Raw genomic sequence first — 22,969 nt, 5'->3', positions numbered from 1 at the left:
AGGAGACAGGTAGCTGCTGAACGCCAGCACAGCCTGGCCTTCTGCTACAACTGAACTAATTCCACCGGCTGGCGATACAGATGTGTAGTTAAACGTGAAAATTTCACGTGGAATGAACAAAGGGAGATTATTTCAAGTTTGGCAGAAACACGAAGCAGCGTGGGCTGGCCAAGCTTATGCTGCTCTAACACAGGTGCGATGATGACTTGTTTGTTAGCTGATTTGTCGTGCCAGAGTTAGAAGTGCAAGTGGGTGCCCACACTGACACAGCACGCTATTTACATAAAAATGAGCCTGTGCTCACCAAAGTGGTGCGTGTCTCACACACCAACTCCGAACAAGCCCCAGGGATCAAGGGAAAAGAGATTTCACTGAACAAGAGCATCCAGCATTTGTGCTGCAGAACTGGCCCGAGAGTCCTCACCCATTCAAACTCTACCAATCCAAAAACAAGCGTGGGGCAGTTCTCAAAGCAGAGATACCTTATCCGTGGAGCTGCCACCAGTGACCTCCACTAATTTTATTTTCCCAAATATTTACTTCATTTGAAAAATATTTGTGGAAAACTAAAATGAACTCATACACATACACGTGCACTTTCCTAACTCCTTAAAAGACTACCTCCTACCTTTTCTTCAGAGTACCTGAGAATCCTTTCTCCCTGGAGAATACGTCTTGGAAAGCACAACATAATTCATCCGCATTTGTCAAATTTGTCAAGTTGTTTCTCTTTTTCATTTATACTCATGTAAAAACATTTGCATTCACCGTGGGGAAACAAAAGAGCATCTTCCTTCACACATTTCATTTCTGCAATAGCACACTTTCCTGACATATGGGATATAAAATAATATATTTCTGTGTGTATTTGCACATCTATGTAGAAAAGAGACCATAAGTAACACCATATAACCTTAATACAAATTTCATGTTAAGGGGAATTGCAAATTTGCAAAAGATTTTTTCCGTTTGAGAGGATCACAACAATTTAGTTTCTTTATCAGTATTACACAATAATTATGGAGACTGTACAGAAAGAAAAAACTGAAATTTTGAGAAGGAATTTGGAGGACAGACTAATTTGCCAAACTCAAAGTATGGTCCTCATATCCTGACAAACTACAAAGAGTTCAGGAGAGAGCCCTGCAGAAAACTAGGTTACTTCCATAAAGACTTCCATTAACACTTCTGAATAGACCTAAAAAGCTTTTAGATGTAAATCCCACCTATCTTTAAAATTAAATATTAGTGTTAACCTTTAACAAACTATTATAAACAGAGGAAGCCCAAGGATTTGGAAAGGATTAAAATCATGATTTGGGAACTATTACTCTATCTCCTCTTCCATAAAAGCACATGCATGACAGCAACAGAAGGAAGCTGAGCAGGAGGCATATTTCTTTTGAACTTTGACAATCTTGATGCACTGTTTTGTTGTTCAAATTAAGCATCGTAAGACCATAAAAATATTATTTTAAATGAAAGATGTTGTTAGTGGATGTTGTTGTATAAGGTGCCAAACATCTAATGTCAAAATCTTAGGCTGACACTGCTGTCCCCTTCCTTATACTCTTCCAGCCCACTTCTCCACTGAGCCTCTTTAGAAATACTGTTTACTTCAAAGCCAAGTTAATAAGGCCTTCAATAAAAAAAACTGTGTTTGAAAAATCTGTGTTCAAAAAACCTAGCTTGGATCTGAAACAGATCCTGCTAAACAGTGCAGGAAAATGGAATAAACAGAAATATTTGCAACACCATTTTTCTACTTACAAGTGTTTTGTTTTTCCCAAAATAAGATGACATCTACTGCAAACTCCATTTGGATGCATACACTCCGGAGATTCATAGGCACCCCAAGATCAGCATTAACTATCAGCTGGAATTTGCCAGCTCCCCACAAACCCTGAGAGGTTCTGTGGAAGTTGAAGTCTTCTCACTACAGTGATCTTAAAAACCTGTTCCTTACTTTTTCTAAGCAAAGATTAAGTTAGGGTAAGGATCTCGAAAGGTATCATACCCTTCTTAAGTTTTAACCCTTGCAGAAAAGCAAGGTATGGTCTTGTAGATGTATCCATCCTCAAAGTTTTTGTACTGTAAACACAAAAAGAATTCCAACAACTAATTTCTGTGGACTTGGCTTGGCCCACAAGAGCCCGCAGGAGTTTCCACAGTAAGGAACATATGCCATATAAAAGCTAGGTGCTACCTACGTAGTACATGATTCCAAAAAATCCACTTTCAACAATAAAGACATCAAGCATACCAGCTTCTATATGAAATAGATTGATAACTGACCATATTCACCTATTTTGCCAAATTATTTTGTCATATTTTTTCTGTCTTCTGTATTTACATTTGTTCTGATGAGTTTTAGCCAACAAACACAAATTTTGCAAATCCACATGTCTATCACATGTCACATCATACTTGTATTAGAAGTCCATGCAATGTGACAAAAATGCTTCCAAAATACAGAAACTAGGCACAGGAGATTACACAAGAACAGCCTGTTATTCAAGAACCCTACACCATCCTGAGTCTATACCTCCCCGTTTTCTGCTTGGAGTATTTTCTCTACAGCTTTATCACTGATGCAACCAAACAGTACTGTGAACAGTAATAATTCATGTAAGCAATAATATTGTTTCCTGCACTTCCAGTTGGTTAAAAGGAGGACTACCTTGAGGCAAAATACACTCTTGAATTATACATGGGCAGAAACATGAGTACTGCAGCACAGTGCAAATTCTGAATCGCCTGAATGACTTTTTTTTGTTTGTTTACATTGGAAATAGTTTAGACAGGCAGGCTTTTAGAGGAGATTAAGGATAGAATTTACAGGGTAGTGTAAGGGAAGACAGACAGTGCCTAAATCCTTTTAATTCTAGTGGGGGAGTCATGCCTCTTAGTTACAGAGCTATTTAAAAAAATTCTATTCTGTAAGGCAAAACTGACACAGAAGATTCATATAGCTATCAAAGCTCAATAAACTACAATTTATAGGACAATTTTCTGAACATTAGCTTTTCACCGGCTTTAGGCTTAATCTTATTATTTTTTATTTTAAAAATTCAGAAGATGTTTACATTGCAGACATCCTGCTAGCAACTAGTGGAATACATCCTGTTACGCATGTTTTCTATCAACACAGCAAAAGATCAGGGCAATCACTTGAAATCCTTTGAATTCACTGCCAAACAAAATACTAGGAAAATTAAGCAATGCTACAAGCAAACAGAGGATATCAATAGAGAATTTAAAACTATTTGACACCCAGTATTAGGACATGTATAATAAAAATCAATATAAGTCACTTAACTATTCTCCTACTTTGTCATGCTGCTTATCTGAAAGCCAGTGGGCTTTCTGAAATAACAGACTTCTCATAACTATTAAAATGTGATTCTTGTAAAAAGCGTTAGCTAGCAAGTTAGGTCTTTAAAATAATTGTGTGGAATTTCTCCTCCCCATACTTATATTCATTCCTTGAAATGTATAGTACTGAAAGCCAGGTATTAGCTTCATTTTGACAAACAGAATACACTGAAATAACTGAAGAAAATACAGAAAAAAAAAGTTCTAACTCTAAAATAAATTTAAACTTTATTTTTTTTTAGATTTTGATTCTCCAATGACAAGACATCACCTAAGTAACAGTTACATGTGAACGATATTTCCCTACAGTTTTAGAGTTAGATCTTTAAAAAATTTAGTCATAGTTATTTCTATCGTTCATATGAGTGATAACGTATGATAAGTTACAAGGACCAAGTTGAAAAACAAATCCTGTGTTTTCAACTGCTGAGCACTATATGAAGTGTGAAAAGAAAATCAGTAAAAAGCAAAGACAAAATGTCACATCTTCAGAATTTTTTATCTCCTAACTAAGAATCACTGTAAGTAAGAATACCTCTTCTCCCCAGATTCTTAGAACTGGACAGGAAGTTCCTTATGACAACGGACAGAGTAAAAAAGGCCTGATTTTGACTCTTGCCAAAGGAAATAAAAAGATTAAAAAAAAGGTGCAATAGAAAAGATTGAATATTTGAGCTCCATACATTGGAAAGTGAATGAAATGCACCTTTATAAAGGTAACATGGGAAATGCAATCACATTCCTAAGAGAATGCCACCTGACTCCCACTAAGGAAAGTTGACATTAAAATACAAGGAAGTTACTTGTATACAAAATCAAAGATACCAATTATTTTAATTATATTGTTGCTACAACAAAGCCAGAAGATATGTAATGTGAGATTTAGTGTCTTATTATACATATCCTCTACACCAAAATTTACTGCTGAAAAATTAAATTAGGTTTGTCTTAGCTCCCTATGGTCCTTTTTCCTAGAACTACAATCAACTCTCTTTTCTGTACATCTCCAAATGCCTAGCTTCCCTGACTCAAAAGCCAAAACACCCAAATCCTACATTCAAAATTCCATCCAACTAGGTAAGAAAGCTCACCTTAATGCTTCTCAAAGCGTTTTATTATCAGTGTTAGGAGTAAGAATCTGATCTTTCCACCAAATAAATGCAGTGTAGATGTGCCAAGAAAACTAGAATAAATGCCTAGTTGATTGGAAATTTCCAAGTTGACAAGGCAATTTTGCTATATAGCACCATTAGAATTTGTTGGAAAAGCTAGCTAGCATAAGGAATGAATGCTTGTTGATGTGCTTCTTCAGATATATATATATTTTGAGAGCCAAAATAATAATGTTCTAAAACGTTTTTCATATTAAATTGATGTCCTAAGATTTCTTAGTGCAGAAAAATAAAGAAATTAGTCATCAACTGTACTTGTAAGTAATCATGGAATACAACACTTATGAATAATCTATATGGCCAAAAAAAGTATTAAAATTCACCCTGATCTGCTTAGATTTATCAAATTACATTGCATAGCTCAAAAGATAGCTTCCCATCAGTTAAGTTCCGCATATGTACAGTATATTTGATATCAAACTTAGCTGGAGGTTATCCTGAAATATTACACTAATTTGTGCAGAGGAGCTGACATGATGTACAATGGCCTAAAGCTAGAAGTGAAATCCCATGGGGAATGACGAAACACACTTTTAACAAATGACTTCGTATTAATAACGGTGAACTAGGATACTTTTTTGTCAGTTAAATTACTGGCAAGGACACATGCAATTAATACCGTATATTGTCTTTCACCACTCTTAAGAAACCTTATACTTCTGAAAAAGAACAGTTGCTTTCTATACTAACAGTCTGCTCTTTTCTGTTACGAAGCCTTACCTTACAAAAGGTAATTTTATTTTAACAGTTCACCAACCCTAAATAAAATTACCAGGAACTACCATGCATCTGTTCACACAAAGAGCAATTTGTATGGTATTCGTTTTCTTGCCTATCATATCTGAAAGATTTGTTTCATCTTAGCTTTCCAAGTTTAAAAATCTGTATTTAACTTAAGCTAAACACCCTAGGCACACCATGGGAATTTTATGTGCTTTGTTCTCAAAACCCACGTTCTACACATTCCAGTAGGTTTGAAAAGTAGTAAGTTTTCTTCCAACTTCCAGGAAGTAATCTTGCTCTTAAACCCACAAGGGCACAACAGTTCCGACTCCCTGCATCCCTTTGACCCAAATCTTCTATTACACTGAACCCAACTGTTTATCAATAGAGCATGGATAAGAAGAAAATGGCCTAACATACCTCCCAAGCCACAGCTATTTAGCCTAACGCAATATGTCCAGTGCTACTCATAGGATCAGGTCTCAATTTATGAATTTAAGAACCATGTGGTTTCAGAAGAGAAAAGGAAAATGTAGATGTTAGAATAAATAATGATTTATAAAAACACATTTTTCTACACATTTCTTCTCTACACATGCTGATGCGCCATGACAATTCTCTCTCCAATTGACACAGAATATAGTTATACATACCACAGTTTGGTGGTTAACTTGAATCACTTCATCCCCAGCATGGATTTTCTTGCACCGATCTGCAGGTGACTGAATTTAAAATAAAAGAGATGATAAAGAATACAGTTCTTACTGGTCATCATCTCTCTTTCAGCAGTATGATTGCTAAGCTATGTAAATCAGGTTAGATTGATAATTACATTCTACTGTGAAATAAAGAATGAAAGAAATATTTAACAAATCAATTCATTGTTGCTGAAGAAAAATAATCTGTACCATTGTACACAATACAATAAAATGTTAAGAAAGCTATGAATATTTTTTTATTAAAGGATATCCAAGTCCTAAGGATTTTTTTTTTTTAATTTAATTCCACCAAAAGAGTGCTTTAATCTGCCTGACATCTCTTAAGCCTTGAAAGCCAATCTTTGGCTGAATTTTGAACCTATCAAGACTAATTGGAAATTCCTCCTAAACAAATTTCATATCTTGCCTTTTTTTTTTCCTACAAGGTTTCAATACGTTGCAGAGAACTTCAGTAAATTACTGTTCTTCAAAGAGTACACAAGGAGAGAGGTTAGGTAACAACTAGGAAGATCATACAAGTTACATAGTAACTTGGCTTCTGGGTCATCATTAGGGTGAAAGAAATGCAACCAGCATCAAAATCCTACACCGAACACACTTTCAAAAAGCAAAGTAGTTTTGTTCTTTGCTTTTGCCTCAAAAAACACAACTCAACAATGAAAAAATCCAAACAAAAAAAAAAACACAACAAAAAACACTAACCCTCTCCCATAAAGCGACATCTCCCAAAACCTTTCCTTCTTCTGTCTTCTATATTTACAGTAGACCAACTGTTTTCTGAGCAAAATACCCCTATGTTTAGAGGAAACTAAGTTCCTTCAGCTTTTCACAGAGTGACAATGCTTTGATTTTTCTCTCAATACTGTGGCTGCCAGCCTATGAAGGCACTAAATCAACTTCAAGGTAGAAGGTGAGACTGACAGTTTGAAAAAAACCATGCTCAGGAGTAGGTTTCCAAAAAGCTGCTATGAATTTTACAGAAAGGAATGAAATTAAATTTATTTTCCAGTGAGATTACAGGTCATCTAAAGAATGTGCTCCAGGTCTGAAATGTGGACTTGAAATTGTAATAACCCGTGTACTACATCCCCACTCAAAATATACATCCCATAACTACGCCATGACTTTCTAGTACAACTGCACATAAATCATGGCCCAAGTTAAAGCCAGTGTTTAAATGGAAGATATCCAAGCGAAACATGAGGCTGAAAGAAGGGTCACCCATGACTCAGTCCTAGGCGACATTGCTCAGGACATCCTAAATCAAGCTGGGCTGGTACAACTGTAATTTTACTGACACAAAAAACAGCAGCCTTGACTTTTTGGCACTATTTCAGCAATAAAGGTGCTGGCTGAGTGACTTGGGGAAAAATTTTAACATTGGTGATTATGTTCTAATGATCTATCTTCTTCCTGTCATTTCACCACTCACACTTAGTTACTCATTCATACCTCTAACAATCTTTATAATCCTCCTATGTAATACTGCTATTTTAGCTCAGATGTAGTTACACTTAAGACTTTCAAAATCTCAATGCCAGTGAATCTTGTGTCATTATCCTTGAACTCTACAGGACTTTGTTACATTACAAACTTTCTCCTCTATTGACATCAGCACTTGCAGCTTAAGTCTTGATAAAACAGGTATTTTGTGTGGCAGTTTGCCAAGCCAGTAAATATGGTCTGAGAATCTTCAAATTGGAAAAGGCTACTTTAAAAAAAAACTCATTGCAATTATGCTTCGAACACACTGCAAGGTGACGTAAAAATCGTTTATAAAGGAGTCTCAAGGCTGCGGTCTTATGAAGAGGTTGCAACTCTTGTTCCTTATCACTTTTTCCTCCTAAGTAAAGAATACAGATCGTGCTGTAAAGAAATTGTATCTTTTATCATCACTAAGGAAAACAGAGAAGAATTGATAAGCTCGCTCTTTTTTTCGATGTATATGCTGATCATCAAGCAAAAGATCCATTCATGAAGTCCTACTAGGAAGAACAAAGCGTGTCACATTGCAGCTCTATCTTCATTAGCTGGTAATTTAGTTCAACGGGGAGTTGAACAACAGATGGAAGTACCTGTCGCTGAGCGTCATACATTCATATCATACAAGATATTCAGAATCTGCTTGGGATTTATTCTTCAGAATAGATTTAGTTTTGTCCTTTAGGCTGAATGTTGTCTTTGTCCCATTCCCCCAGTATATCCATACTGTTTGAAAGACAAGTTTAGACCCCCCAGAGTACATTTCTTGCAAGTCCAGAGTGGAGATTTTGGCATCATTTCTTCTGAAAGGCCTCTCCTCCCTGAGATCTAAGGGCAACCTGCAAACTCAACCAGTGCACAGTAAGTGGGGACGCCGGGAGCACCTCCTTCAAAGATACGCTCCTGCTGGAGATGCACCGCATGCTATTACTTTAGAAAACACTCCTTTCTATTGAAAAACCAAATTACAAAATGGTCTTATTTGAAGAATACATTTGTTTTGTGAATGAAAAGAATCTCTCCAACACAGTCTAAAAGGGCTGCTCCACAAGAAAGCTGTAATCTCTTGCTGGACCAATATACCCTTTAGAATTGTCACTTTCAAACAGAAGAGAGAAGACGTGAACCAGAAAGCTCAGCTTGCTCTGATGCTACAGGACCACCAGGGAGAAGCTGTTACGGGGCAGTGACCTGTGAGGAACCCTGTTCTCTCACTGTCCGAGTTTCAGAGCTCGGCTGCTTTGAACTGCAGGGCTGATGTGTTGGGAGAGATGACTCCTAATGCTGAACAGCAAGATCCAAGCTCTAATGGGCTTTGTAGCTGGACATCAAACACCTCGAATGGCAAACACAAAAAGAAGCAGAACTAGGGTTACAAAAAAATACTATGTTACATTAATGCTGCTAGCACTGCCATGCTACTGTGTTTATTAAAAAGGCAAGTGTTTTCCTCTGATCTTTCAGGAAAGTGTCAGACAGAAAAAAAAAATTGTGCCAATGACTCACTAGGAGGAGCAGAATTGGGAAGAAAAAGGCCACAAAATTTTGTTCAAAAGGAAAAGAATTTGGATTCTTACTGTTTCCTAGAAGTTAAATTGCACCAGGAACAGTAAACATGTCAACATCAACAGGTCAGATCACATTTGCACCATCATGACTTTGCTCTGGCTATGCTGCTTAGATGTTTCTCCTCCCATATATCAGAATCATACTTTTTTTGTTGTTTTTTTTTTTTTTTTGTTTGTTTTTTTTTTGTTAAAGGAAGCAGCTGGGAACTGTGTGTTTAAAAGCAGGAGACATCTTACTTTCTTTAAGGCGTTACTCATTTTCACAAATGCTTTAACTCACAACTGGTTTTTTCCCTAGATAGCGGACTACAGTTTCTCAGTCTGCTGTGAGCACCTCCAGGGTGTTACAGTGAGTGAAAGAGTTGGTAACGAAAGCAGAAAAGTCATCACGACCGAAGCTTCCTGATGTGGCTTTAAATTATATTCATGAATCACAAAAGATAGGAGTGTTGAGGGAATGCATTAAGATTTTATTTTTATCTTTGCCCCTGGGAAATTAAATCCAATATTAGTAAGTCATGGAGAGAAATGGTTCCTTTTTTCATTTGAGAGAAATTCAACTGTAAAAAATATCCTCTTTCTTTCATGTGTTTTCTAGATTAAGCTCAAGTATGGCTCTCTTGGTTTTGTCTGCTTTTGCTAATTTGACTGACAATATCTGTAGCTGTAGGTCTGACTCCCTAGAATTTTGATTTCAAGGTTAAAATTCCTTACATTTTCCCTATTCTGAGACAAGTGACATTCACAGAAGTTCTACAACAGTTATTATCTATTGGATATAACCCATGGATCCTGCTCACAGCAGAAGAAAAAAGAAAGAAGAAAGGCTATCAGATTGCAGTTCCTATGAAGGGATGAAAATAATATTCCTATTTTATTGAGATGTTAACAGAACCTCACTGCAGATCAGAGGCAGCAGCTGTAAATAGCATGTAGGTAGTTTGCACTTGCCACAGTATGACACAGTAGCAGGATAAAACAACCATTTCTGACAGCTTCATTTTAAGAAAATGCTGTCAATATCTGTGAAAGGAATTGCCTAAACCATTACAGAATAATTCAGTGTTGTTTAGTGGCTTGTTCCACGTTCATTGAAGATTCTGGATAAAAGCCTTTCCCCCTAAAATCATCGTTTTGCTTACTTCCTAACAGTCAGCCAGTTCTCTAAACATGGTGTACAAGGAAATGAGGTTGTATTTCAAAGGCAGTTGAAAAGAAGTCTATTATGTTTTGCTTACTGTTTAATACCATCAGTGAGAATTAGTACACTGGTAATAAGTGTTCCTTTCTATAAGCATTACTCCGAAGTTCATGCAGAAATATATGGTTATTCATCAATGTGAAGGGATGTCCTCATTTCCATGCATTTATTTATTACAAAATAGAGCTTGATAGATGGAAAATATAGAAGCTGTTTGTCTAATACTGCAGCAAATTCCAGCGTATCAGCCTATACATAATAGAGACATTTAACTTTTATTCACAGAGCCAGGTAACTCCAAGACAGCTAGCTCCTATCTTGATCAACTGCAGCATTTTAGGTGTCTTGCAAGAACAAATCAAAACTGATTCTCCTGGTCCTCAACTGGGAACAACTCTTCCAATTCTGAGGTGAACAAGCACAAGCATTTCTGCCGTCCAACATGCTATTGGTCCTCAACAGCCAACTAGCACACTTTTGCAAGCAAAATGTAGTCTATAGCAAAGGGAAAGCACAACCCACAGGTAAGGTCAAAAGGCCTCCAGGCCTGAACATACAGTATTAACAATACTTACATTTTCTGTTGTTCCAGTAATTACATGGAGACCATCATATGTTGATTTAATGTACATACCCTAAGAAAAAGACATCATGGGAAAGAATTTTTAAAGTGTTTTACAAACCATCACCATCCAAACATAACTTGCATATCTCTAAAAGTCTTTTTTTTTTTTTTTTAATTTGTAGACTTTAAATATATGCTATAAAGAGGAATTTGTCTCTGCATAGGAAAGTGCTTTTTGATACACCTCAAGAACAACAGCCCAAATGATTCTGTCCCTAATTATCAACAGCAAACTAAAACTTTTACCACAGTCATCTCCATACATAGTCCCCAGTTTTTCCAACACGCTCCTTCAACTACAAATAAAACAACATCCAATTACAAAAAAACCCCAGAAATACAAATTGCCTTAGGATGATTAACGCTTCCATTTTGCTTCGGAAGCTACAAAGGCTTTAAAAGATCTGGAGTCTCTGGTAGGCAATGCTGCAAACATAACTTTCAAACTGGTAACCAATGCTCTGAAGCATGCCTGCAAAATGGCTCTAAGACTTTCTGATAGACTCACTCATCTCAGTGAGCAGGTCAGCTATAAAACTCAATGATGAAAACTTAAATGTCAACTTTGTTAACTATCCCACTTCTTTCAAAAAAATATGGAAAAGGAGGGATAGCTTATGAACAGACAGAACCTCCTGCGTGGGTAGTCCGAGACAGTGTCTCAAATCTGTTTTTTCATCAAGTCATAATTCGAACATTTTAACAGCATCCACTAAGACAATGAAAGAAGGAAAAAGGAGAGGTAATTGGCATACACTGAGCATTCAACAACTTCTGAGGAATCTCCTTTCCCCCAACCGGTTCACAGAAAGCAGGTAAATATTGAGCTTGAGTTAACATTCTCTTCATAACCTACTTTTTCTCCTTTTAATCAAAGTGCCACAAAGTCTGTTCCCAACTGAGGAACAGGGTGCACTCACTGATGATTAAGTATGGTAAAAAGGTAAAGAAGATGTATCAGGTTGGACTAATCTAATTTGGGATCAGAACTCACAGACAAGTGGGAACGAGGAAGTACACCCCCATCTTAACATGGATGATATCCTCAGTACAAAAAAAAAAAAAAGAAAAGAAAAGAAAAAGGAATTTTATGAGTTTCTCAGGAGAGGGGGCTCAAAACTAAACTTCTATTTTCTGTTTTTGTTCTGTATAATACATAGCAGTAATGTCATCAAATCCAGTTGTCACGTTGGGCTGCCACAGATAGAAGAGAACAAAGCAAGAATCTGCTCGTTACTACACAGATAGAAGCCCCTCACACCACCCTTCAACCTTCAGCTCCTCTATGTACCTTCAGCAAGTTTCACCATTTATTTGCTCCATGCACGTGGCTTCCTGCTTAACTGAGTTATCTCAAATACAGAATGGCAATTTCTTACACATTTATCCTCACAACACCCCTGTGAGGTAGGGAAACACTAATATACAGACATTTTACAGACAGGATAATGAGCCCCACAGGAGGCTGAGATATGTTGATGTCCGTTATTTGGTACGCATACCTACCCTCAAAACACCAAAAACCAGGGCCTAAATCCCTCTTGGGATCTGGATCTCAGTGACCTGACCATACACCTTGCGACATGGCAAGAGCTGAAATCATGGTGACTTCATGGTGACAGGAACGATGAGTCACACTGAGCAATTTCTGAAGAAAGTCACGTCTTTGTTTTTATTGACAGCGAGTTACTGCCTTCAACTTAAAACATCAAGGTGAAAGCTGAGGATAAAGTCTCACACTTAATGGTTACACAGTGTTTAGTTTAGCGCAAATCATTATTCTGAAGGCTGGTAAGGTCATCCAAGTATGGTGTCGTGGCAGAGTGAAATTCACATCCAATCTAGTCTTTTCTACAGATTTGAAAGACTTTGAAAAAGCAAAAGAGGAGAAAGATTTTTTGCAGAATTTTCTTTAAAGGTTAAGATCAAGATTTTGCACCCATTAAGAAAGAGATGGAAGAGGGAAGTTGCAAAAAATCCCCAGATTATATTTATTCCACATGTGCAAAATTAATAAATGCTACACTAGTACCGTGTCATATTAGTTTTGCAAGAGCCAACAAAATTCTGTTTACAAAGCAGCTTTTAAATGGGGAGAGGTAACATTTTGCAACAGAAAGATGAGTTAACCTTTCACCCACGTTCCCCAACTCCTCATTTTGAGTGAACTTGTTTTAAGTACGGGAAATGGCTTATATTGTTTGCTCTGGAATTGAAATAAGAATACCACAGACATTTAGAAGTTTTCCCCTCTCTGCCTCCTTGTGGCTGCACAATATTTTTAGCGATCAAGAATACAGGGGAGATTATTGTGTGTGTAATGTTCATTTGTACTGAAACAAAATGGTAGATACATGTCTTAGGTGTCCAAAGATAATGCCATGGTCCCTCTGAATTTACAAGAATCAGTTAGGTCAAATAAAAGGAAAGATAATTCAGATAATATGACTAAAATCACCATAAGGTAATCACCCTAGCAATCAAGAACAAATGTATGCCTAGAGTAAAGATCAGATAACTCATGCTTAAATACATCAGAGATTGTCCTGATCAGTTACGGGTAGAAGTCTGATTTCAAACCAATCATTACATTTTAACTTGGTGTGAACTATTATTCAGTTCAGGGTTAGAAAAGAGACCTTGTGCCTTTTTTCTTTTTTTTCCAATCTTTTTTTTTTTTTTAAGAAAGAAAACAGAATCTGATATACTTTTGACATATTTTACACAATGCTGGATGGAAACGAAAAGAAGATAGTAACTCCATTTTATCACATAACTGAATTTTTACTCTTTCACTGTGACACCATCTTAACGGAGTCCCCCAAAGGCGCACATGCCTCTTTAACCCCAAACAGTTCTCAAAACCCTGTTCATGATTTTTCCCAGCTCCTTGAACATTTCAAACCAAATAACTCAGAAGAAATATTAGGAACAGTAGTACACTGGACTCCTGGAAAATACTTTCTACCCAGGGAGTCAGCAGTGCACTTTTAATCAGCTGCTGCACTCTACTGTATCTACAACTTGCATTTTATGAAGTATTTTTTACATGACAGGCTCATTTTGTGTTTGCTTCATCAGGCAAAGAGGAACCCCAAAACAATTAGTCTCATGTTCTGGTGAATTCACCTTTGCATTTATGAATCTAGCAAGCAAGGTGAATAGCTGCAACTTGAAAACATATCACAGTACCTGAACTGAGTAGGATTAAAATGATAACATGAACAGGAAAAAACTGATATTTGAGATTAACCCTTGCCACGGTTCTCCGATATTCTGTTCTATATTTATTTAAAAAAAAATTAAAAAAATAGAAAGATAAAATAAAACTGTTGAAGAAACACTTCCCAAGGAAAACTTGGTTACCCGCTTTATATCTAACAAAAGGTGTACAGTATTCTGCTTCTTTGCTAAAAACACTCACTGTTTTCAGCCAAGCAGTAATATTTTTAAGTCTGTTTCCTGGCAAAAGATACTACCTAAGCTAGTCAGTTTTGTCTCTTTCTAGAACATCAGTAGTGTAAAACCACACAAAATTAAATTCTGCTTACTGATATAGATGAAAAAACTTCCAAGTCCTCAAAAGAAGGAAAAAAAAAAAAGAGATTACACATGGGAGCATGCTGGTGATTGCAAAGCTGACCACATTAATCTATTTTATGACTTTTAAAATAGTTTTCTATGGTGACAACCCTTACTTCCTCCCTTTTCACCCTTACTTCACAGCCACTGCAGGCCGTATCTCTTCCCACTGCAACACTCTCTGGAGACCACGTATATGTAGCCCATCACACAACTACACCTGGGCAACAGACCATGGATAGAGGGGTGGAAAAAAAAAAAAAGCTTGGAAAAAAAAAAAAGCTTAAAAAAAAAAAAAAGCAAAGCAATACCAAAACCCACCCATAACATTGCTTTACCCAGTAGACAAGAGTTTCCCCACATCACACCCTAACAAAATGTTCTGCTTGCCAGGTTGTTAAGTCTCTTTTTTCCGATAGGTGATACCTAGTTTTAATAACTATAAGACACTGTAAACCCTGTAACACATTTACCTGTTCCTTCTGCATTAAGGTATGAGTCTGACAATTAACATTTACCTCTGACTGATACTTACGTTTCCACAACGAAAGATCAAACATAGTGAAGGAACTATGTGTGCCGATTAAAACATCCTGATAGCGCTCCAATCTGTTTTAAGTCATAGAAACTCCAACCGTTTTCTCAATTCTGTCATATATTTACCATATGAGTTTAGGGAAATAGCATTGTTTTCCAAACTTTTTATTTCCTTCTCTTTTCTGTTTCTTTTTCTCTCCCTGATCTATTTTAGCTTCTTAGATATTAAATTTGAGATGTTAGATATTCTGTTTATGCTACGTGACAAAAAAAAAAAAAAATCTTCCCAGTTAGCAGCCATCCTTGTCCTTTTCCTTCTGCTTGAAGTCTTTCCATCTTTACAGAAGATTTTATTTAGTGATCAGTAGAGCCAGCACAGAACTGTCGTGTGGGTCAAAGAAGAAGTTGTTGACAATAATCCATTTTTCCACCTCCATCATTGCACAGATCCTGGAAGAAGGTCTAGAAGTTATTGAGCTTCACATTCATCCAAGTGGTCCTGATGTGCAGAGGATATCACAACTCCAAGTTCCACCATCAATTCTTAAACTGACACACTTAGCACTCAACGGGGCAGTACTGATATGCATTTACTGTATGTTGAAAGATATTAGTTTAAAAAACAAATAAACAAAAAAAAAATAGTCCAACAACCCAAAAGCAAAGCTTTCATATAAAGCACCAAGAGCAACTTGACAAAGATGATCTGTTAGTAAGATTGGCACGGTAACAAACTGAAAGGTACAATATTCATCCTTCAGGCGCAAATATATCGTCCTTGGTGCCTGCTCTGGAGAGCTCACAATCTAGAGGAGACAGCACAACACAGAGGCAACGGAATAGTGGCATAGAGGCAAGGATAAAGGGGAAAGAGATAGGACCATATCAAAATAGCATTGTTTCCTTCTAATGCTTGTATACTGTGCAGTCAGTGTTTTCCATTTTTAAAAAATACGTATAATTATTTTTATGACGATGACATGGTAGTCCTCATCAGCATCAAGACCTTGTTCAGTTTGTTCACAATACATATTAAAAGAAAAAGGCCTGCCTCAAGAGCTTCCAGTTTAAACAGACAAGACAGACAGAGGGCATAAAACAGAGGCACAGAGCGGGAAGAGATTCTCTATCTCATCAGCTACCCAGCAGGAACAGACCCATGAAACACATTCTTATTTACAAAAATACCACTCAACATTTTTCAGTCACTGGGGGTTAACAACACCCTACACAAAGGCTTAAATGAGGAAAAAGAAAAAAAAACAGTCACAAGACATAAAGGAGAAGAAATAAAAGCTCAGATAAAAATGGACAAAACTCTAAAAGAGGTGATCAAGATAAAGGGGAAGACTATTTCTTCATTATAGTAGAAGACAGGATTTCAAAAGGTCGACTGCAGTGAGCTGGTGGAGGAGTTAAAATTACAGGATAAAGAGAGGGAGGAGAGAATCCATGAAAAGCTGAAATCCTGGAGGACTAGTTTGAAATGGATTCAGAGATTGGAAAAAAAAAAAAAAATCCAGTGGAGAAAGGTAAAACAAATAGCAGACTAAAATAAAGGACGGGGCAATAGTTACTCATCCAAATGTTTGGGGGTTTTCTCATATTTTAATTGTGTTTTCCAAAAGAATGGAAAATTAATTTAGTGTATAACGGCTCTAAATACCTTAGTATACCAAATTTGTCAAGAAACCAAACCAAAAACCAAAACCCAACAACCACCCACAAACTGAAATACTCTCCAGAACTCCACCACCCAAACAACTTCAAAAACCTGCTGCAAAGAGTACAGTGGCAGTCCTTCTTATTCAAGCAAACTGAATAAGAATAAACTTGGGCAGAAGTTGCAAAAGCTATTTCATAAGGCAAGGAATGGTTAACTGTATTCTGATCACCTCCTACTACTTCCAAGGATTGTGGGAAGAGATATTATTAGTGATGTAAAGTCGTACAGCTGTAATTGTTATCAGTGTTGGTTTTTTCCCATGCAGTGGGTGTAGGATACTTGAGTAAACAAAAGATCAACGATCAACTCTTGAGCAACAAATGCAGGATGGCTGCACGGAGCCTTTACAAGCACATGATTAAGCATGTAGAGTTCTTGCAATAAAATACGATAAGCTACTTCTCAGCAGTGCTGTAGAGACCTTGAATAACTTATAAAATAGCTTTATATCCCAGAGATACTATGAAGTATATTACAGAATTTGACAGATTTTGTGCATAAGCCCACGCAAACTTCTTGGTTGAGTTGATCTTAGTAATTTAAATCCCTTCAGACTTCAAAATCCTAGAACAACCTGAACCATTTTTCAGAAGCTGGGATAAATGGCAAGAACTTCTCGCTCATTTCTCCCTGGTCAATAAACTCTTTGCATACATCAGTCAGCCTTACAAAATACTTCCCTCTTGGCCCAGCTGCATGAGAAACCAAACTAGCAGGAGAAGTCAAAATATTTTCAGACTTTAAAGTAAAAAAAAGCCTAAAATGTCCTGTTCCTTTCCATATATACAACTGATTTTAGAAAATTTGCTTTCTCATCCTGGATGATGGGTTTGATTAACTGCGTACTTCTTACCAGCCCTTCACTTGGCTTGATGTTTGTAAGCTGGATCACTTCAAGGTGAGCAGACTGGGAAACCAGCGGATCAGAAGAGAGCGAGATAATGTGATCACAGACTCCAGAGAGAGTTTTACACTAGGGGGGAAAAAAAAAAAAAAAAGTCACAATAAGCGTACCATTGCTATCTGTTTGCATATCAACCTACAATTTAAAGCACTGCATTTCTGAAGTACGTATTAAATCACATTGCTGAATCTACAAGGCAGAGAGAACGGAGGAGGACATGGAAAGGCCTCAAGTCAGCAGCACAGTACAAAATCCCTATTTTGTGATGACCCTGGACTGACACAGCATCAGACCAGGGAAGAGCAAGAGGCAAATGCTTTATACATCTGAATAGAGAGAAAAAGGGACCGGGGGAGCTGCTGCCACGCGCTCTCAGGGTGAGGAGCCCTGCCTTTGAGCGTGCGAGGAGCTCCCACCCCCCCTCTCGGCCACATCTTTTGCAAAGACATTAAGTGCCCCACAAACCCCACTAATTTGTGTTGAATGTGCAGATGTTCAGCACAGATGAAAATCAGGCTCTTAATGATGATGGGTTACTCCCATTAACTCCGAAGTTTAGACTGTACCAATAAAACATGCTAATTGACTTTGGACTGAGTTTCTCATGTTCTACTGCTGCCAAGCATGATTTACTATTGCAGGCATGAAGATTACAATAAATAACCACTTCACGATGGGATAATTCTTAAACTTGTTATCCTTGGCAGCCTCTTCATGGAAAGATAGAAATAAAAAAGTTTCTAAAAAGGCTGCGACTGTCAAACGAGTACTGTGTATCTACTCATCTCCCACTCCCTGAGCATGCTCTTCTCAGAAGCACAGAAGCTGAGATTTTTTCCTATCGTTCTCTCCCATTTCTGTAAGCAAGTGATTTTTGAGAGCTTCAACATTTTCCATGAAGTCTCCTTTCAACAACTAGAACCGATTTCTCAGTTCAGATTTCCAAATGTGTATTTTGTCAGCAAATTCAGGGATTAGGACATTCTTCTGGTCTTAAAAGTGTGGGTACCTTCAAAACCAATTAAGAACCAGCTTAACTGCTCTCAAATTCAAAAGATGAAAGCCAACCAATCTCCTCAAATGACTGAGACACAACTGCGCACAACTGCTGCACCAACCACTCCTCCAAGATCGCAGAGCATACTTCTTAAAGTAAAAAATAATCTATAACAATGCTATGGGAAAATAATATAAAACTGGATATAAGCTTCTTGACAAATCTTCATTATAATTCCAAATGCCGAACTACAAATATCTTATGGAAAAAGGAAAGTAAAAAAAAATTAAGTGACGAAAGCAACAAAGAATCCAGTGACAGTGAAATCTTAATCCTGCTACAGACCATTACACTGGGATTTTCCCATTTTTAGATTATTTATAAAGAGTTGGACATTTAGGCTTGTATGTAGATGGCTTATTTTACTGAAAAATAATGTTTCAGAATGAATAAACCGATCAGAATCAAATGGAACATATAACAAAATTTAAATTACCAACACAACCTTCTTCCACAGATATTACCTTCACGCATAGACACACACACACACCCTACCCTTCTGCTTTATCTGTATTTCATGATGTAGAATCATTACTGAAAAAAGGAAGTCAAGAAATATACAAAATGGGGTTAAGAATGCTGTGCGCTCTACCTGAATTAGGAAGAAGTGAAAAAGTGAACAAGTAAACTTTATTGCAAAACTGTTTTTTTATGGCTTTTTGTATACATGAAAATTGCTTTGAGATGACATTTTAAAAAGGTAAAAAATATATAAAATTACATAATAAAATGAAAGCTTAGATTTCCTGTGTTTTTTGGGTTTTTTTAATACAATGCAGAAATGTTATTTGTATTTTCGTCTCATGTAATTGCACTGACAGTTATTGAAAAATCACTTTTAGAAAGTTACAGAACACAGCTCTCCACACGCAAATTGAAGAGACCTACATTATAAATCGTTCTTTGGTGATGAAAATTGAATTTTTCATATATCTTTAGACTTCTATTCACCTACCTATTCTTCCTATTAATCTCCTTTGCAGTTTCAGAGAAAGTTCTATTTACAATGAATTAATGCATGAATTTTTTCTCCTATTCCCAGCTGTTGCATTGCAGAGAGATGCCAAAACGCACAGAAAACGAGCGTTCCTACCACCTAACACAAGGTATGCCATTTCAAGTTCACAGACGTGGCTCCTCATTAAAAAAAAAGTCCTTGGCAGATGATGGGGAAAGGAGAGGAGTGAGGCAACTCCAGGATGCGGCATGGAACAGAAGCCTAAGCTGAGATGCATTAAATAGCTCCCTGAAGCAGCTGCGCTCCCTCTGCCTCTCCGTGAGAGGGGTACAGACAGTCCGTAAGCCTATGGAGATCAGCATTCCAGTAAGATTATATCGGTTACAATCCTAAAACAAGGTGGTATGAATATTCCCCAAGAGGAGCTCTGGGAATACTGTATGCCAAAATCACCAAGTTACCATGACAAAAAAATATGCCATATGCTTCTATGCATTTCTAAAAGATTACTGTCTTTCAGGTCTTGTGGCTTTCTTTCCATCTTAGATATTCACACTGCCGTCCAACAGCACAATATCATGCCCATTCTAAGCACAATAAATGAGCCGCAGCAAAGTCCCTAGAGAAGGCTCTACGATTAGAGGATGCTCTTTCGGATTAAGGCTTCAAATCCTATGACCTTTCCAAAATGTAAACACTCATTCAACATGTGGGGATGCATACATAACTGTCTTCATAGAAAAATGATATTTAGGGGCAAAACTCTGCTGCATTATTATGAAATCTTTTCCACTTCATGAGTACCCAGATCTCACCAGGGTGAAGACAAAAGATGAAGACAGAGATCTTTTAAAGCTCCATTAAAAGTTATCAGGTTTTTTACCATATAGTAGTATCAGAGGTGACTGCAAACAGCAAAAGAAAACAGAAGGTACAGAAAAGTGAAAACAAAAGTTCGTGAATTACTTCTGCCAGTTTCTGACCAACCGAATTAGCTCTTTTTCTTCTAATAGAGCAGTCGCAGACCTGAATGATTCAGTAAGACAACATGCCATGAACTAACTGCACCCCTAAAGAGAATTTCTCAAGAAACAGTCACCCCGGATAATAAGACCTAATCACAAGATCGTTTGCTTAGTAATTACTAAATAGTTCTGTCCAGCAAACTCATTTCATTAAAACATGTTTTGCTTTGCTTGTGAGAACTATCCTTTCCTTTGGAGGGGAAAGGATGTTTGCTGCAGGAGGATTTTGTATTTAAGACTCACTACTATCGCACAGCAAACTAGCATATTCATGGTGCCTGGACTTCCAAGGAATGATTAGCTAATTTGTTTTTAATTGAACCGCTCATCTAATTTCAGAATACTATGCCATTTTATTTTGGTTTTCTTGTTCCAGACCTTGTGAACAAAAAGAAGGTTTTTTTCGAAGAGGGGCCTGGGTTCTGCCCAACCATCCAAAACTTTCACCCACTACAACAAAATATCTAACAACTCCTTTAGTTTTCTTCTGAAAATATAAGGAGCCTGTTTGTGTTGGAATATTTATAGAATCTTACAAGCTTCCCTTAACTGTTATACAGTTAAATAATCTCGGTTAAATTATAATAAATCTTGGCTAAAGAGTTGGGCTGTAAGTAGGACCAAGAGTCTATTGGGCTTGTATGAAAGGCAACTTTTCATGAACTCTGAGCTTGCCCAGAGCCAGGACATCAAAGGACCCAGCCTTACACTGCAGGCATCCTCTCCCCGCTTAAGAGACAGGGTACATGGGCTCTCACTGGAAACATGGCCAGAGGCTGACACACACAAAATACCTGCCTTTACTCTCTGAAAAATCTCATTCATGGTTTGTGGGCTGTTTACTTGTGTGTGTGTGTGTGTCTGTGTCTGTGGAGGACAGGAAAAGGAGGAGGAGGGAAATTCAGCCCCAGGAACATATTGGAGCTTGGATGGCTCTGGGACACGTTGATAGGTTACAGCCGTTTTGGTTTACAACAGAGTTTAACCAGTGGCTCTGAATGCAGTTACCATCCAGTTCCTGCACAGATTGATGCTGTTGACTTAATTGTCCAAGACTTTCTAATATACCAAGCAGCATAAATCAGCATACAGACAAAACAGCCTTTTCACCAGGAGCGTGCTTCCTCCCCATTAGGCCTCTTTATAGAAAAAGACCTTGGACCTATTCAGTGGATCAGCACCTCCCATGGCAAAGATGCTGCCACGTGGCACAGGAACAGTGTTAATTTAATGGAGGCAACATGGTATTCTACTTAGAAAGTTCCAAAGTAAACCACTTTTGACTTCTCTATGCTCCTCCTCCTAAACAGTTCATACTGGGGATCATCAGGTTCATTCCATATTCATTCAAGCAACAACCCTGCCTAAATCTAAAGTTATGTTCAATGCTACTTTACTTCTAGCTTGACTAAATTTTCCCTAAGCTCCCCAGACTTCACTGGAGCTTTCACCTTAGCAGACGGAAAGCCAATTTGACAAATTATGTAGGTGTGAGAAATACAGGGGGGTTTATTAATACATTTTTAAATTATTATTTATTGATAAAAAGTTTTAAAATTATTATTCTATTAGATGGAAAGTAATGGACTGACAAAATATTTGGCGTGTAGGCTACTCAATTAATTTGAGTGGAAGAAAAGCACACAAACAGTGCACTTTTGCTACTAATTTGTTCCTAACAATTGATGAACACATTATTTTTCAGCACAAGCTGTATCGTAAACGTGTATTTCAGTTTCACTAAAATCAGATGGCAGTACAACTCACTTTTTCTCTCAAACGGTAGTTACCTTTTGTTACTTTGTAAAACTAAATTTCTGTTTACGAAAACATTCTTAACAAGATGGGGATCCTTTTTCTTTTGTAACTCTCGATTCCCCGCTGCAATGCGGTACCAGCTACAGGAAGACACAGAGGAGGATGAGCATCCAATTGCTCCTACAAAAGTCAGCAGGCATTAAAAATGCCCAGCCTTTCTCAGGCTACACTCAGCTTTCCGCGTGCAAGGTATCTCAACAAAGGAAAAGGATTTGGCCAGGCCAAAAAAAAAAAGCGAGTTACAAAAGATTAACAGAGGCAAATCAAGAGATGATTACATTTTCTCCTTTGTCACACAGTCCCTGTTCTCACTACAAGCCTTACAGCGACGACTTCAGCTCTTTTTTGCAGTAACTCATCACTGCACTTTAGTAATAAATTCTCCTCTCTATTCAGTGACAAACTTATAATTGCAGATTGAAGCAATAGATTTTCCTCAATTGCTCCTTCTTTCAGCCAGGGGGATGAGGGCCTAAATTAGATTTGCATCTGTTCTG

At 37.4% G+C, this 22,969-nt stretch overlaps 1 protein-coding gene across 7 annotated transcripts in view; it reads right to left on the bottom strand.

Annotated features, from left to right (window-relative positions):
* CNKSR2 (connector enhancer of kinase suppressor of Ras 2) overlaps positions 1-22,969 on the bottom strand; it is a 217,889-nt gene that overhangs the window by 113,066 nt on the left and 81,854 nt on the right. For 6 of the 7 annotated variants that reach the window (XM_054211248.1, XM_054211258.1, XM_054211269.1 and 3 more), the window contains exons 6-8: positions 17,564-17,683; positions 10,816-10,875; positions 5,924-5,992 (exon numbers count right to left, since the gene is read on the bottom strand). In XM_054211248.1, coding sequence (XP_054067223.1) covers positions 5,924-5,992; positions 10,816-10,875; positions 17,564-17,683 — 249 coding nt within the window. The remainder of the gene's footprint in view (positions 1-5,923; positions 5,993-10,815; positions 10,876-17,563; positions 17,684-22,969) is intronic. The other variant, XM_054211288.1, reaches the window with a different exon arrangement.

This window comes from Rissa tridactyla, chromosome 1 (assembly GCF_028500815.1).
Source record: "Rissa tridactyla isolate bRisTri1 chromosome 1, bRisTri1.patW.cur.20221130, whole genome shotgun sequence".
Taxonomy (NCBI): domain Eukaryota; kingdom Metazoa; phylum Chordata; class Aves; order Charadriiformes; family Laridae; genus Rissa; species Rissa tridactyla.
This window is presented reverse-complemented; position numbering and strand designations above follow the sequence as displayed.